Source organism: Lepisosteus oculatus, chromosome 15 (assembly GCF_040954835.1).
Source record: "Lepisosteus oculatus isolate fLepOcu1 chromosome 15, fLepOcu1.hap2, whole genome shotgun sequence".
Taxonomy (NCBI): Eukaryota; Metazoa; Chordata; class Actinopteri; order Semionotiformes; family Lepisosteidae; genus Lepisosteus; species Lepisosteus oculatus.
The window spans coordinates 20,878,694-20,895,701 of record NC_090710.1 but is presented as its reverse complement, the minus strand read 5'-3'; the positions used below and the strand labels follow the sequence as shown (position 1 = coordinate 20,895,701).

The 17,008-nt window shown below is 37.9% G+C and overlaps 1 protein-coding gene across 5 annotated transcripts in view; it reads right to left on the bottom strand.

Annotated features, from left to right (window-relative positions):
* pir (pirin) overlaps positions 1–17,008 on the bottom strand; it is a 29,116-nt gene that overhangs the window by 5,474 nt on the left and 6,634 nt on the right. For 4 of the 5 annotated variants that reach the window (XM_006639125.3, XM_015363972.2, XM_015363973.2 and 1 more), the window contains exons 4-7: positions 14,297–14,377; positions 11,402–11,608; positions 4,481–4,565; positions 201–245 (exon numbers count right to left, since the gene is read on the bottom strand). In XM_006639125.3, coding sequence (XP_006639188.3) covers positions 201–245; positions 4,481–4,565; positions 11,402–11,608; positions 14,297–14,377 — 418 coding nt within the window. The remainder of the gene's footprint in view (positions 1–200; positions 246–4,480; positions 4,566–11,401; positions 11,609–14,296; positions 14,378–17,008) is intronic. The other variant, XM_015363969.2, reaches the window with a different exon arrangement.

Sequence of the window (17,008 nt, the reverse complement as noted above, 5' to 3'; positions counted from 1 at the left end):
TGCTGCTCAGGGTGACATAAGTGCCTTAGGTTTACTTAATCAACCATTTCACTAACAAGGTTAGCAGACTGAAAACTAGATTGGGCCTGGTGGGGTGAGAGAAGAGTATCCGTGGGGAAAAGTTATAAAACTGAGATTATTTATTGAAATTAATAAACAAGAAAGTTTACTTATAGACATACAGTAGAATGTTCACTTACCAACATGAATATTTCCAGAGAGTGTATAAATAAAAGCAGTCCACCCTAGTGAGAGTTAAAATTGTTAAGAAAAATTTAAAGTAAAAGGCAGAAGGAGAAAAATATGTTATTTATTTCAAAAATACTCTACTGCAGGGCAATAATTTTATCCAACCAGGGGAAGTTCAGAATGTTCATATTTAATATTTTTATGAATGTGAAAGAGGAAAAGCTTATTTTAGAGAAGGACAGAAAAATGAGTCTATATTAGGTCCCTCTCCATGTATTAGGTACTGTATAACATAATACAGTGGTGTCCCAGACAACTGGAGAACTTCTGTCCATCAGGGTTTGTACTGTAGGTACAGTAGCCTTCAAATCATCAGTTTTTAAAGGTCTGGAACAATATAACTGTAATCAATTTAACAGGTCTGGAACGGAAATCAGAATATCCTTCAGCCTTCAAGAACCAGTGTTCCCTTCATTGAAGCGTTATTTGCTTTCCTGCCCAGACAGTTGTTCCCAGTCTTTAAATAACAGATTATCTGCGGTGGCCTATAAGAATGACTGGATAGAGCTCTCCAAGACCAGGAACTGAAAACCTACTGTAGATTTAATGTATATTAATAAGCCAACTCTTTATTTCAGTTGTGCGTTTTCCACATCTTGGCTCATGGCTGCAAACACTGCAACTGCACATGAGGGTGAAAGACACAGGCAGCATCACCCCCTTCCCCACCTTCGAGACACGCGCCTCCTGACATGTGACGACTGAAGCAGAGGAACATCTTTGTCCTATGGCACCATGAGCAAGTCAAAGGGAATCTGCAGGGGTCGCTGTGATCCCCTGACCCAAGAGAGAGCAGGGGACCAAACCCACCCAACCATCGGGGGAGCTCAGTCAATTCTTCGCTGCCATTTGGGAAATCCCAGTCGGTCACATGGAGGTAATGATAAGACCTAGCCTCAGCTGCAACTCCTAGATCCCATATTAGATACTGTACTTTCTTAAAATTAGCTATTAGACCCTTTTATCTTTACATATTATCCCATCTAAAAGTCTGGAGCTCAAAATAATCCATACTGTATATATTTTAAATTAAGAAAGTATATTTGACCAATTCCAGCACTAGCTACAGAATATATTTTTAAAATAGTTATTAATTTATTATAAATACATTGATATAATAATACAAAATGTCATTTTACATATACTGTAGATAAACAATCCATACCTAAGACTGTGTAATTTGGATCTGAGCATTAAAAGCAAACATTTTTATAGAGTTCCTCTTCGAGTTACCAGACACTATTCAATTCAATCATCTGACGCCTTGAAGGATAATGAGATAGGAACTTTAGGGGGGAAACCGTCACAAGACAGGATGAGAGAAAATCCAATGGAGAAGGCAGAACCAGACAGGATGAAAAAGAAAAATGCTCCAAGTATGTAAGGCAATGGGATAAGTTCTGAAGGGATAAAAAGGACAAAATTGGAACAGGAATTAAAGGAAAGCAGTTGCTGTGACAGCAGTGGAACAGAACTAAGATTATATTATAATACCACCCACAGTTACCCACAGTTAGTAAAGTTATAAAGCATTTTTGTTATTTCACATAATGTAAAGCATATGACATGATTTGTCTTCCCACAACTATGTAATGTATTAAATATTTATTTCAGAAATCATGAATTTTTAAGACACTGGGCAAATATGAAAGGGTTATTAGTAAAAAGTGAGTAAAAAATATTTATTGATATGTACAATTATTAACATTGTTAATATATGAACAGAGTTAGATAGGTTAGATAGGTTTAAGATGTAATGATGGTAACAACAGCCTAAAATAACTCTGTTATCATAATAATTCTGTAAGTATTGGCTGGAGTATACCACTGCTAGATCATAAATATTAACATTAGGTCGCTTAATTACTTGTCTAAACAAGAAAATCAAACTTGTTATTTTATTAAAGCAAATCGTACACTGAGGGTCACAAATAAATATTTTAATTTTTCAGGTTTTAAATGAACAAGAATAAGAAACAAAATCAGAATTATAATCTTGCAGGGTCAATGCCAAACACTGATTCATCTTTTAAAATGAGTTAGCTTAAACCATTCTGTAAGCTAGTTTGTCCATGGGATATGATTACTTCATGTGAAATGGGAAACCCCCAACCTCCCGACGGTTGTGTGATGCCGTGCAGGCAAGTGCTTCAAGAGATGTAGTCTCATATGGTTTGTTTCCAAAGCTTTCCCTCTGCCTAAAATGGCAATCTGTAACTGGAACAGGCATCAGGTGCACATCCTACTCCAGTGTGAATAAACAGAGGGCCGAATGAGGAAGGAGATGGCGATGACCAGGAGTAGCATTTTAAGGGTCAGATCACCCCAGCATCTGCCTCCAGGCTGAGGGTTTTTCTTATTTTTCTCATGGCTGTAGTTCCAGCTTCCAGCTTTCTGCTACAGCACGCTCTATTTATTTTCCCAACTTCCCAGGGCGCCAGCTGGAACAGCCTTTTTTTTTGCTACTGCACAAGGCTATCGTAAAGATCAGTTCATAATTTATTGTTTCACTTTAAATTTTGTGTGTGTGGTGTGTCTGTGCTCGGGGGCCCCACCTAGAACCTGTGGCCCTCTTGAGAGCCGCCCCACATCACTGTTGATTATTTCTTCACTCTTAGGTATGAAAGTTACATTGTATACAACAAAGAAAAAGGAAAATGAGCCGCAAGCTAACACAATCCTGAAACACACCAAATCCACGTGACTTTATCGTTCACCCTTTACCAGTTAGTAATGGTAACCTCTGTGCAATGGTTACTACACTGGCACCGTAGAGACCTCTTTGAGATGCTGTGCAACAGCGCACTTCACAACAAGACACTCCCTCTCCCTATAATTTCATTGTGTGGGTGGGGGCTTGTACAGTAGCTGCAGTACTCGGTGGTCCCGCACCTCCCTCAATTTACTGCAGACAGTCCAGCTCCTAGTGCTTGTACTGGTCTGTAGGAAGAACCTGCTGGAAAAACTGGGGAACACAAGTACAGGCTCTGTTTAAAGTGCCTCCAGAGTCCACCTAACAGCCCTTTAAGGATCTACTGTAGCTCTTATGTTGATTTCCTACGATGAAATTATTCAGCTGTCCCCCAGAAAGTGGTCTGTTGTTACGGTGGCTGGTATAATGTCTTTCTTTTGTAACTGACTTGCCATACCTGTCTTCGCAAGGAAGCTAGCTGCATGGCTTCAAACAAAAGTTAATAAATCCCCAATAAAAACAGTACAAGAATACTGACCCTGTAGTGCAAAGGGAAAAAAACAGGGTTCTTATGTTTTAGAAGACTGCGGTGTTCCCAAATTCCCTTTCAGACTTTCCATGGCAAACACATAACTAGAATCCCAATCAGGATTTTCAGACAACATTTTTCTCATAGTTTTGCACCTGTAACCACACGAAGAAGGGAAAAAGTACACGTCCTGTTTTGTTACACTTTAAAGTTATAAAAAATTATACCCTTAGGGTATTTTTCTTCCTCTTTTTTAACCTTAATTGCTCAGAGATCAGCAAGGCACAACTAACCAAAATCAATTTAAGCAATAAAAGTTAGCTTCTCAATGATATGAATAAAGGAAGATGTACAGTATAGTCCTAGGGACATGATAGGGACAAGATAGGGACAAGAGTGACGTCACTGTAAGCTTGCAAAAAAGACATGAATACATGACAGCAAGGAAAAAACATTTACAGTACAGTACTTTTACTATTGCAAATAAAGGTATTTATGAAAAAGATCTTAGACATTGTCCATTAGGATAAAAGCTGAGTTGAAAAAAAAATGCAGATTTGCTGTATCTGAAAATCTCTGGAACTGATTCTGGCAATTTCCTTACAGCCAGTCTGACAAGTCATCTTTAATGAATTAGTTTCTTACCACAAACGCAATCGAAGTGTCTAGTTGCAAAGAAAGGAAGTCTTTCATTCAATATACAAAAACGACATTTTAATAATATGCTTTTTTATATAAAAGTTATCTACGATTATCAATCTGCCCTCCATCCACACAGAAATTCACCAGTGACATCGAAATTTTAAATAAATAGAGTAAATAGGACATAGAGTGTGACATTTTTTAAATTTTAATTAAAACAGATTTTAATTATTTTTTAGTGGAAATCAATTTTTAGTTCACTCCTTTGTGTTTTCACTGATTCAGTGACTATTATTTTAAATACTAATTAACTAATTACTATTTGATTTTGATATATCATATATTATTTAGTAATTTTATAGTCTTACCTAAAGGAACTGCTTGGACATGCTTTGCTCCAGGCTCCAGTTTAAAATCGAGATATATGGTTGGAGTCCTTGTATAGATTTTTGACTGAAAAAGAAAAGGCAAAATAAGAAATAATTCCTTAGCACATAATTTCTCATGTATAATTTGCTAAGAAAGCAAAAAAAAGGTTAAGAGGTTAAAAAAAACAATGTGAGGAAGGTTCTTGCTGGGCTGATAAGATTGCAGTTATGTAGTGAGAAATACTGTACAACTCCTGTGAAGATAATATGATTTTGATGGGCAGCGCACTCTGCAAAATATGTTTAAATTTGCATTGGGGACCATGATCTCCTTGTGACATGTTATCTTTTATTGCATGAATTAAACAAAAAACACATTTCCAAATACGTACACAACAGAAACTATGACAGTTTCCTAATTAGCAAAACAGAATTATTAGCCTATTTGCAGCAGGCAAAAAATATTTTACAATCTGCAACAAAAACAAAAACATTTGAAAATCATGTACACTGTTTATTTGGCATTAATCATAATATGTATTTATATATTATAAATAATTAATCAGAATATTTTTTAAATAATATATTGATACTCTTTTCTCAATTAAGCAATTTTACATGAAATCATTCGTCACATGTGAAAGAAACCATAATCGAGTCTAGATGGAACCATTTGGACGTGAGCACATATTTAGTTGGTAAAAATAGAGCTTACAAAAGTATTCAGACCTTTCCTAATGTTACCCGCTTATAAAAATGACAAAATAAAGTATCCTTCCATTTTCTAAACATTTTATCTAATACAGAAGTGCCTATCTACAGTATCTAATACAGAGCAACAGGCACAAGGCAGGATCCACTGTGGTCAGGACGCCAACGTGGGAGACACACAGACAGAAACACACACAGTCACACCAAGACCAGTCGGAGATAGGCTCCAGCTCCCCCGATGACCCTGAATTGGAAGAAGCAATTAGAAAATGGATGGATGGACTCTGAAAGACATAAACTTAAAACCAAAAGGGTTGTCCTCCACTGATGCACATGTTACCATTTTCATTTTATCCCATTTGTCTCATGTGACTATCCTGGATCGGTTAAGTAATTTATTATGCTTGTCATTTAGATTTTTATAGACCATATTAGTCGGTACTGTAGTTGGCATTAGTATTGTGTCTGTAGCCTTTAATAAACCTTGTGAACTTTATTATACTCTGTGAACTACATTGCACTGCTCCTATCTTTATGCAACCACAACCCAATATGATTTTATTTTTTTAAATGTGAACTGTTCTCACTTAACACTGAATTTCCTTGTCTGCTTAACCAGCAGAAAACTGTTACACCTTGATGAGCCACAGCTCACAGCCCTCGGTTTCCACGGTAAACAGCCACATTTTCACGAGGAGTTGAACGCTTTCCAGTGCTGTGAGGACTTTTTTGGGCTGGTTGTCCCAGCCACCTTCTCACACCTAACGGTCTGATCATCCCATCAACTCCTGGATATTTAAACGCTGATCTGCCTCCAGTCTGGTGCTCTGTCATTGAGTTTCCTTCTCCTCCAGGGAAGTGCTCGTAGCACATACTGTCCCGGTCCACCTAAGAGAAGGATGATCTACCCAATTTAGTACGTCTATCCATGTTTCAAACGACACTGCCAGCCCGCTACCCGTCTCCCACCTATTCCCACTACAGCCCAGCTTTGAACCAGATAAGCAGAGTTGCAGAACCCCAACTCTCCTGCCTTGCTTGGCCACGCAGCTCCCCTGCCCTTCTCTGCCCTGTTAGTGTCACGGATGTCTCAAGGGACGAATCGTGGAATGGCAGGAAAGTAATAAAGACCCTATGCTTAGCGGCGAGATGGGGGTTAGCCTGGGCTCAGCTGATCAGGAAATGCCGTATAGAAACCTATGCCCTCAGGCCACAGACAGGAGCGACCTGGTGCTAGGCGAGTCTCAGGACATCTGAACGTCAGTGCTGAGCGAGGAGCAGAGCAGAAACAGGAAGTAAATAGGCTACACAACAAGACACCAGAAAGACATGAACAATCACAGGGAACTAGGAACAGGAGAGAAGCAGAGCGCCCTCTAGGTGTACTGGGCATGACAGTTGTGCAAAGTCTTCAGCCTAGCTGAACAGTGCATATCTTGCTCGGCTCTCTCCACTCGCTCTCGTTTCTCCTCGTTGGCTCACTAGGATTAAGTCCTTGGGCTCTTTGGCCTGTCCAGCCGACACGCCTTCTCATATTTTACCACTGCACCACAACAAAAACTGAATAGTGATGACAATATGTGTCACTTTTACACTTTCAGATATGCAGTAATGATTAAGTCACTGTGAATATTAAAAGCTTTTTTAAAAAATATATAAATGTATATAATTTGTTTGCAATTTCGACAATAAAAGAAATTCTAAATTTATGCTGGCTGATCATGAAATACAGTTTTTTAAGTACAGTATGTAAACCATACAGTAGGCTTTTTAGTTTCATATTTTTTCAGTATTTTCAAAGGCAACGAGTACTAGGAATAACTTTCATAAAAAGGTTTGCTCATCCATCCATTATCCAAAAACTGGTAAGATTTAGAACAGCCCTTAGTCTATCTCAGAAGTACATAGTGCGAGGTGGGACTAAACTGTGCATATGATCTCTCTAGGGCATCACAAGACACACAAGCATACAGGGACAATTTAGAGACAAAAAGTGACCCAACCAGCATATGTTTAGGAGGTGAGAGAAAACTCATGTTAATACCGGAGAATATGCACACAAAAAGCCACCCCTATATGAAATCAAACCCAAGACCAAAAGGGCTGCGAGATAAGAGTGCTAACCACCATGTCACCATTCTGTCCTAGACCTGGTTTAAAAGTGTTAAAACCATGATATGAACAGTCCTTGGAAAAAAGAGAAAAGTAAATCTTTGATTTGTTTGTGTCACTCTTATATGTTACAAACTAAAAGACAATTCAGCATGTCTCCTCAGACTATAACCTCTAGGTATTTTATCTCTATCGCAGTATGAAATTCTTATTTTTGAAATTCTAACTTTTGGCAGAGGTACGTAAAAAGATGTCTAAACGTAGACAAATTTTGTGAACAAGGTACAGTTCACATAGAAGTAAATGAAAACTAAATTAGTTTCTTCCTGAATGAAATATCTTCTTATTTGTGTAAAATTTGAGCATTTTATCTTAGGAAACAGTCAGATTAAAACTGGAACTGCTCAAGTGTATTCTTGCAACGTATGGTTTAGAATTAACTGACCAACAGCAACTATATCTGTGTACATCAACAATGCACATAAAAAAACACTGACTAAGTGGTATTTAGAACCAGTATGAAAGAATGAGTTACACAAAACAAAGCATATGGAATAAATAAATTTTCCTAAACAATCTATGTCTACCCCCTTTCCTAAAAAGATACTATCGTTTTGTTTGAATAATGAAAAACATCTTAAATGTGAAACTCCTTAGCATTCCTTGCATGCTAAGCTTTTATTTGAGACTGCTATCAATTATGTCTACTAAACCATTACCACATGCATTCTGCAGTTCATAAAGACATTGTCATTGCTTTTTTTTTAAAAAAGAGACCTTGTGAATTATACAGCATGTAGTGTTACTACAGCAGAAACCATCACTTTCCCTGCAGTCACATTCACTTGCACAATTGTGTACTGGATTGATGACAAAAATGTACAACAAAACAGATGCTCTCAGGCAATGCATCAGAAAACAGTTATAATGTGGGATTACAATGCAGTGTTTACAATCTTACAGTACTTAGAAAAGACTGCTAAACCACTCAGCAACCCTCTAAGCAGTCTACACTGTCTGGATCAACAGTGTTCATTCTATTGCTGCATTCTAGATTCCATTAACCTTTGCCTTTTTCAATCCAGTTGAACATTTCTGAGAAAAAGCTTTAATCTGTCAAACTTAATGTAGCCGTTAAAAAACTCATGATTTATACAGTACTTAATTTAAACACCCAAATACAGCCTTGAAACCTAAACAAGCTTTATCTGTTTGAATTATGATCTAATCTCCCAATTAACAAGAGTTGAGTCAAATCTCCAAAATAATTTTTCACAAAATGTGAATAAATACATTTCAGTACTGGCATATTGACTTATTATTCAATAAATCAAGGTCCTCTGGACAGCTTAGATTAATGGAAATAGTGTTACCATACCAAAAATTAATTAAAAACATAAATAACTAGTAAACTACAAGCTGTTTGGAAGCCAGTACATATACATTTATTTTAACAGTGTGAGTGAAATGCAAATAATGGCGCAATTTTAATTATACCTACTAAGTTTGCAGTTCAACAGTCAAACAGTTCTTGAAGAAGAGCCATTAAAGGTACAAGGTATGTTTTACCAAGCATACAGTATGATGACCCATTGATGGCATAAACATTTATTGCTGCAACAAGTGAGGCACCAACCTGAAACAGCCTTTAGAGTGATGAAATCTTCCAAATTTCAAGTCAAGGGTAGCGGTTCTTAAACCACTTGAATTTTGACAACACAATAGTGACCAAGCAGCTATCTTGGTCTTAGAGATTCCTATTTCAACATTTTAACATTATTTTCATGAGAATTATATTCCAACATAATAGTGTACGTCCCAAGTTTGGAGCAGTCTGTCATAACCATGTTGATAACAGAACAAAATGGCTCTCAGGCAGACACAGTGACTGAAATGAGAGCTACTGTAGGAACACTAGTTCACCGTTCTGTAATTGCATTGCGCAGCAGTTCCCAAGTCAATGGTAGTGTGGGTTTCGCCAACAAAATGGTGGTCAGGTGGCTATTAACATTCCCGATGGAAGCTATTAGGAATCATATTGCCGCTAGAATGATATCAACCAAGGTTGGACCTACTTTGATAAAACAGTCCTCAAACAGGAGTGATTCACCTACAATGATCACAATTTGCAAAGCAGTTCATCACCTAATGTAAGTGAGGAAGCAATCACAGAAACCTGAAAATCTGTGCACTTGTGTCATACCAGCTCCAATGGGAATGCTGATTTGCTCACCCACAGCACCATGGCAACCAGCCAAGCTTCTACTCAAACTGTCAACTGGTTGCTGTGACGACACAATCAGGATGAAGATCAATCCTACCTGTGCGCATTTAACCTTTTACCTTTTATTTAAGATCAGCTGCTTTATAGGTCTTAGGGGCTGAGTTCTGGCCAGGAGCATGTTGTGCATGGTGTTTGAACATTTACCCAGTGTTGTGTGTGTTGTGTGGGTTTTCTCCAGGTGATCTGTTTTCTTCACACCTTCCAACAGCACACTGAGTAGATTAATTGTTGTCTCTAAACTCTGTAAATGTGTATGTATTCTCTGCTATGGACTGCTGTGTAGTTCTGCTTTAGGCCACAAATGCCAGGGGGCTTCAACCCTTCCTAGGAATAAGTGCTCTTTCATAATGAGTGGACAATCTATAAATTTGCAAGGAAAGCCCTGTAATTAAGGTGTCTAACAAAATGGAAAATATTTCATTATCGTCTTGGAGGATTGTATGGTTAATGAATATTCTGTTTTTAATTAATGAACTATTTTGATATTCTGTGTAGTATTTTTTTAGTATTATTTATTCTGAACTTATTTGCTCAAGTTTTTTCTATCTGGTCGCATGCAAGAGTGCAGTAATGTTTCTTTCTCGAAGCTTCCATAAAGGTCTTTCCAAGAACGTGATTTGGAAGGGTTTTAAATTCTCAATCTAATCTCTAGTGTAAGTTAGAGTTCTATTGAATCACAATGAATTACTTCACTTCATACTTTTATGTAAAAAACAGAAAATCACTTGCACCGAATATGCTCACATGACTGGAAATTAATTATTAATAATTGAATATATCAAATGGTATTCAAAAGTACTTGATTATAATAAATGTAAACAAAATAATTTAGAACTGTAATTGTGCATACATAACGAGCATTACTTACAGTATGGTCTATATTGTCAGATGAGTGTTTTTGCAGCCAGCGCTTTCTACATTTTAACGTCTGTTCTGATATCTTTTAAGCACTTTGTCTTGTCTTCTTAATAGAGAAGAAAAAAACAGTTTGTAACTCACTGTGGCACTGTGGCAGTAAAGTTTATGAAGCTGGCCCATAACTTGCCAAGAGTTTTACTTTAATCTAAGAATTATTTAAATTCACTCTTGCCAGCAATAAGTCAACGAGGAAGTGTTTATGCATGCGTGTGTTCCATGGATGACTGTACCGCTTGATTTGGTATGAATCCTACACTAATAAACTGCTCAATATGATTAAAGCCTGCCAATTTAATATAACCTACTGAACCTCTTTCATCAATCAACTGTAAGTGACCCAGCCAAAAAGGAAAAATCCCAGCACTAAACTGTAAGTGCCGAATCACAGACTTCTACAGAAATGCATTACATGAGGAGATAAAATCTTTTCCACAAGCTGACCTTGAAATGTTTCAGGATTATTTAAAATGATTATAAACTTCAGTTTGCACTGGTTTAGGAGAAAGTATTCAGAAAAAAGAACATTTCTAACATATTACCCTACCTGGTTTAACTTTCCATTTTTAAATTTAGCAATAAACCCATTTTAAAACTGGAGAAAACACTTGCACAACTTTTATCATTTCTGTGATCTACAATAAATTATTTCCAAGGCTTCATTGTGGTTTCATTGTGCCCACAGCATACGCAGTGTCTTTCAGGCCTTTGGTCCATTATTTAAAAAATAAATAATAAATGCAAACCATACACTAGGCAAGCACAGAATTTGAAATGTCCATACTCTTCCCTTCCATGAAGTGATCAAGGCCTTTCAGTGACACTAAGTTCATCCGTTTCCATTGTGTGGTGATGGTGTGGTGAAAACAAACTGGATAGGTTATAGCAAAAGTTCTGACCTTTACTCCCAAAGCTTCGCCTGATATAACAGCCACTGTCACTCCCTTCTTGCTGGGTTTCGGTATTTCTGTGCTTTTCAGCTCCTGATACTGTGGCTCTACCATCTTCTCTGAGCTTCTCAAATTCACCCAGAGCTGAAGGCCATGCAGTGGCTCGTCTGAGACAGGCATTTCAGCATGGACGATTCCTCGGCCTGCTGTCATCCACTGCAGCAATTGTTAAAGAGAGACGGAAAGAGCATTTTATTTCCCCCAATTTGCAGATTAAAATATTAACCAGCTTCAGAATGATAAGCAATTCCTTTCTTTACCATTGGCAAAATATGAATCTACTAAATGACACACATTTAAAAAGCTTTTGAAACTATTTTAACACTTGCCATCGGTAGGAAAAAAAGTTATATCGAGGGAACGTTTTACAGTTCGTGCGCACAAAATAAAGAAAACGAGGGAAAGATTTAGTTATTTCGTGCCCACGAATTGTAAATAATTTCCTCTTTATAATTTTTTTTCCTACTGTTGGCCCCTCCCAGGCTCCATACATCTTTGTATCATTTTTGTTTCTCATGAAATCTGTATGAATGTTTCCATTATCCCCTGAAGCTCTGAGTGTAGCATCAGCTGTTATTAATTTTTTTATGTTAAATGGTTTTTATGTTAAAAATTTGTTCCATCTTGACACTGCAGTAGAAAGGAAGGAAGTGCAGGAGCCTCAGGTAGCTTTGAGTAGCATGGGCATTAAGTGCTCATAAAAACAACTCACTTTCAAAACTACAGCAAGAGAGGAAAATTTTTAATGAGAGCAGGATATCACCATCAGACATGACGTTTAAAAAGTTTAGATTTGCATAGCGCTATGATTGACAGTGCATCGTTGAATTAAGAAAAAACATTAAGAATATTTAAATGAGGTATACATTCCATAGCAACTGTCATATGGCAATGAAAAAATAAAAGGATCATTTGAGGCAGAATACTGCACTAGTGGCTCCTAGGCACTGAACCTTTTTTTTATCATTTTCATCCTGTGAGCCTTCCTGTCAGAAGTTACCCTGAAGCTGCTATAGAAAGAAGAGCTTCAGTCAATTGGTGGGCTTTCTTGTTCAATTAAGAGAAAGAAAAGATATCCACAAATCTTCAGGAATTTCCACTTCTTTTACAAAAATGTATGATTTCGACACATAATGAATTGTGTCTAGGTTATGGCATGGTGGTGCAGTGTTTAGCATTGCTGCCTTGCAGTGCTGGGACTCTGGGTTCAATTTCTGAGGTGCTATCTGCATGGAGTTTCTATGTTCTCCCTGTGCTTATGTGGCTTTTCACTGGGTGCTTCAGTTTCCTCCAAAAGTCCAAAGGTATACTGGTAAGTTAATTAACTTCTGGGAAAATTGGCCCCGTTGTGGGTGTATGCATCTGTTTTTGTGTCTGCGTGTGTCCTGCGATAGACTGGCATCCCATCCAGAGTGTACCCTGCCTGAGGCTCCTTTTCACCAATTACACGGCATTGGATAAAGCAGTTAAAACATAAGTCGATGGGAGATTCTATCCTGACATACGACTTTGTAGGACTGAAAGTTGTTTGGACATTGCCGAATTAGAAATTTTTAATCCCAAAGAAAGGTACTTTTCACACAGAAGCAAAGAAAAACATGATTAGGGAAAGAGTCTAAACTGAAAATGCATAGGGTGAGAGCGCAGCCTTGTTAGGGCCTCTTCCTGCTCTCAGTCGCCAGACCCGTTGCAGGAAGTCAGTTGCAGGATGTCGGCTGGTCAGGTGACTACCTGTATATAAAAAGAAGGAAGCAGAGGCTTTCTCTGTCAGCCAATGGATGTCTGCCATACCTATTCATGTTTGGGTGTGGGCTGTGTTGCTAACTGAGTGACTGAGTGACTGAGTGACTGAGTGACTGAGTGAGTGACTGACTGACTGACTGACTGACTGACTGACTGACTGACTGACTGACTGACTGACTGGCATGGTTTAGGTACTTTAATGGGTAGATGGTAGAACCTTTCTGTCTGCTATTCATCGGAGGGAGAAGGACTAACCATGGACTGAAGGAACCTGTGAGTTTTGTGAACATTTTTTTAAATGTTTAAATGGCGAAGACTCACAGAGAGAAAAAATCTTCCAAACAACAAAGTCTCTGTTAAAAGTCTCAGTGGAGAGAGACTTTTGAGAAGTGTTTTTTGGAGGCTGGTAAGCAGTTTAGCTACTTGGCTGTAATGGAGAGGGACTTCAAGAAGAATTTTAGTTAGTTGCTCTGAAGGAACTTAGGCTTTTAGTTTGTTTTGGGTTTTTTTTAACCCTCTGCACAATGAAATAAAGCGCTCACTGGTGTTTTTTTTAACCTTGCAGCCGTGTGTTTGGTGTGTCTATTGGCCTGGACCTGCCTATTTTTAAAGATCTGTGTTATAATGCACTCAGTGGGTTAACACAATAGTTAGGTTTAAAATGTCTTAATCATGAACAACACTTGCCCAAAAGGCAAGTAGAGCTGCTAACACATGTGTATGGCTAAATTCCATACAGCACTCTAGCTCTGGCCATCTAAATCCCACCCCACAACCACTTGAACTGGTGAACTGGTTTCTTTGCTGTCCAACTAATCTGCTGTGGAGTGAGTTGATGGCACAGAATGGGTGCTTGTAATTGGTCCATATGTAAAGCACTTTTTGAACAATTTATTATGATTGATAAAGTTTGTGGCTGTTTATATATATATAGTATTTAAAACATTAGTTACAGAAATTGAAATGTTAGGTTTGAAAGTCTGCTATGAAGTCTCATAGGTCTCTAGAGTTTTACATACAGATATGCTGCAGTTTTGAAAATACTGTACTGCATGTTTGTATATTAAACTGCTAGTACAGTACTATACAGCTGCTTGTTACCTGTAAGTCTCCTGGCTTCAGTTTCCCACTGTGACCACAGAAATCTTCATGTGCTGAAACTCCTTGTAAAAGGTAAGTGACCTACAGTAGAGTATTAATGCAAAATGTAAATAACAAAAACAATTACACGAACTATGTAATTTTAAGGTTTCTATACAAAGATACAGAAAACACTGGTGATTTTGATAAATGCAAATGCAAAATACATTCACATCTGAGTACATATCAACATACAGTAGCAAATTGATACAAATATGAAAAGTGTATTTAAGCACAGCAGAACATATATGACATGCTTTATTTACTGTATTTCTGTATTTACAATTGTGCTCTTCTTTTTCCTTCAATAAGCCATTTGATACGTTGCAGAGCTCCACCACCACACTGATTGGAGGAACAACAAATGTATCATTGCAAGCCTGCAGTCGCCTGCAAGCCTTACATCAAGGCGGAGACATGTGGTGAATGAAACCAGGCCAAATGATCCCAGCCCTACCACTATAATAGTCATAGTGCTCTGCCAGTTGTACACCACTGGGTGAGCAATGCCAGTCACAGTAAGTTGGCAGCATAGCCCACAGCCACATTTTTCCTACTGTCTATAAACATCTGAATACCAATTAAAGCTAAAGAATCTAATCATGCCAGATGGTTTGCCAGTATTTTGATTGTCTCTGTGAAAGTACATGTCCAAATCTCACTTCAGCTTGTCTTCAGAAATTATTAATTATTTCATCTGTAGTAAAAATGAGTGTGCTTTACAGTGGAGTGGTAAAATTATGTTTATTCTTCCATTTCATTTATTAGCTTAGTTTATTGCTGGCCACACCCACTGTGCTCTCGATTAGAACAAGAATGGTGCAGTCAAAAGAGGATAAAACATTCCCTCTGTATACAAAGAGCCAAACGAAAAACCGAGATCAGCCAAACAGATTAGCCAAAGACATGGCTTACTTAACAGATGACGCATTTCTGGCTAACACAGTTCTTGTGTCATCCATGAACCAAAATCTGGCAGCTCAAAGACTTTAAAACAAATAACTTAGCCCAAGTTGTTCCTTGTTCAGCTGAGCAACATAATATTACTGTATTTATTCATATGTATTTTGCCTTGTTAATATGTTTTGGCTGATTTCTGGTTTCACCTTGACTGTTTTTATAATAGGGATGTGTTTTTATACTGGTTAAATTCACAAGCCCATTAGCTCTATTGAGATTTCCTCTATTCTTGTTAAATATGCCTCTTACCGCTCTACTGTGTCAGGCACACTTGGGGCCAATAATGTATTTTCAGTGGTCGCACTAGAAGTCTAATTTACAGGGTATATAAGGACAAAAGTTAGCCTAAAACTTATCAAAGATTAAAAGGTTAATGTAATAAAATGTGGTTGCAGAATCTCGAGTTATTCATGTACAAACATTCCTGAACAACATCACACTTATTTATAATCTTTTACAGATGTTTATTTAAAAGATGAACTGCAGCTGAAGCACAGCGTGTATTATTTGTACATTACTGTTTACGGGATCAAGATTATAAAATGGAGGCACTATTTTTTTTTTGCCCTACTGGCTTAAAGTTACTTAGAGTTACTGTAGAGGAAATGGAGCACCTTAAAACCTTGAATCATTTACATATCTCAACAGATGAACCAAGTAAAAAAAACATTCTGGATACTGAAACTGAAGCTATAATTTGTACTGGATGGACCATTGTGGACCTTGAATTTTAAGAAATCAGGATAAACTCTCATACATTTTTTCTCAAATATAATTGCTGTTATTTAACCAATGAGTAAAGTAATCATATCTTTAATGTGTAGGATCAAAGCTACTGGTTGTTCAATAGCAAAATAGTCATACTGTTTCCCCAGTTATAGCACTACAAGGCATACTATAGTCCACTAGGGATAACAACATCCAACAGCTGAATGCTTTTTGAATGCTTGGAATATTTGGGGAAATAGTTTTTGCTTCTATCTTGGTTATTGGGCAACCTCCAGGCCACAGGATGTTGAGGCTCGAACCCCATTCAGAGAGAAGTGAACCAAGGGGCAGCTGCAAGGTTAAGGTGGAGTGGAGCAGGGTTGCTTAAGACAAATGAGAAGGGAGGTGTTTTATAGCTATAGCTAATTCCCGTAATGAGGGTGACTGAGAACAGCTGTGTCGGATTGACTTGTCGTTGTTATCCCTCCCAAACTTCAACTAATAACTTTCATTTCACTAGGGACAACAACATCCAAGAATTGAATTGTGAATGTCTGGAATATATGGCAAGATAGGTTTGGCTAAACTTCCTTGGTTAATAGGTAGCCTCCTGACCATAGGACAAGGTGGCTCGAACCCCAAAAATAAGATGTGTTAATCCCAAAACCACCAATCAAAAACTAAATTTGCATTGTTTTTGGAGTCCCATATTATAGTCCTTTAAATAATAAGGTGTCAACGACTTCATGCTTCCCAGAAATCATCTGGTAATGACTCTAAAACGCTGGGGTTCTGGGAAGCAAGCAAAGTCCTGGTGCCGGTGATGCTTCCAATTGTCAAGAACAGTTCTTTCCGGGCCCTATGCGGACGACACGATCCGGAAGGTGAAGAAACAATAGGGAAAAATATCATGCAGGAGTGGGTCAGGAGACAGGGGGACGTGTCCGAGGTGAGCAGGTGTCCAGGGGAAGTGAGTCTGGAGCGAACAATCCAAGCATAGATCCA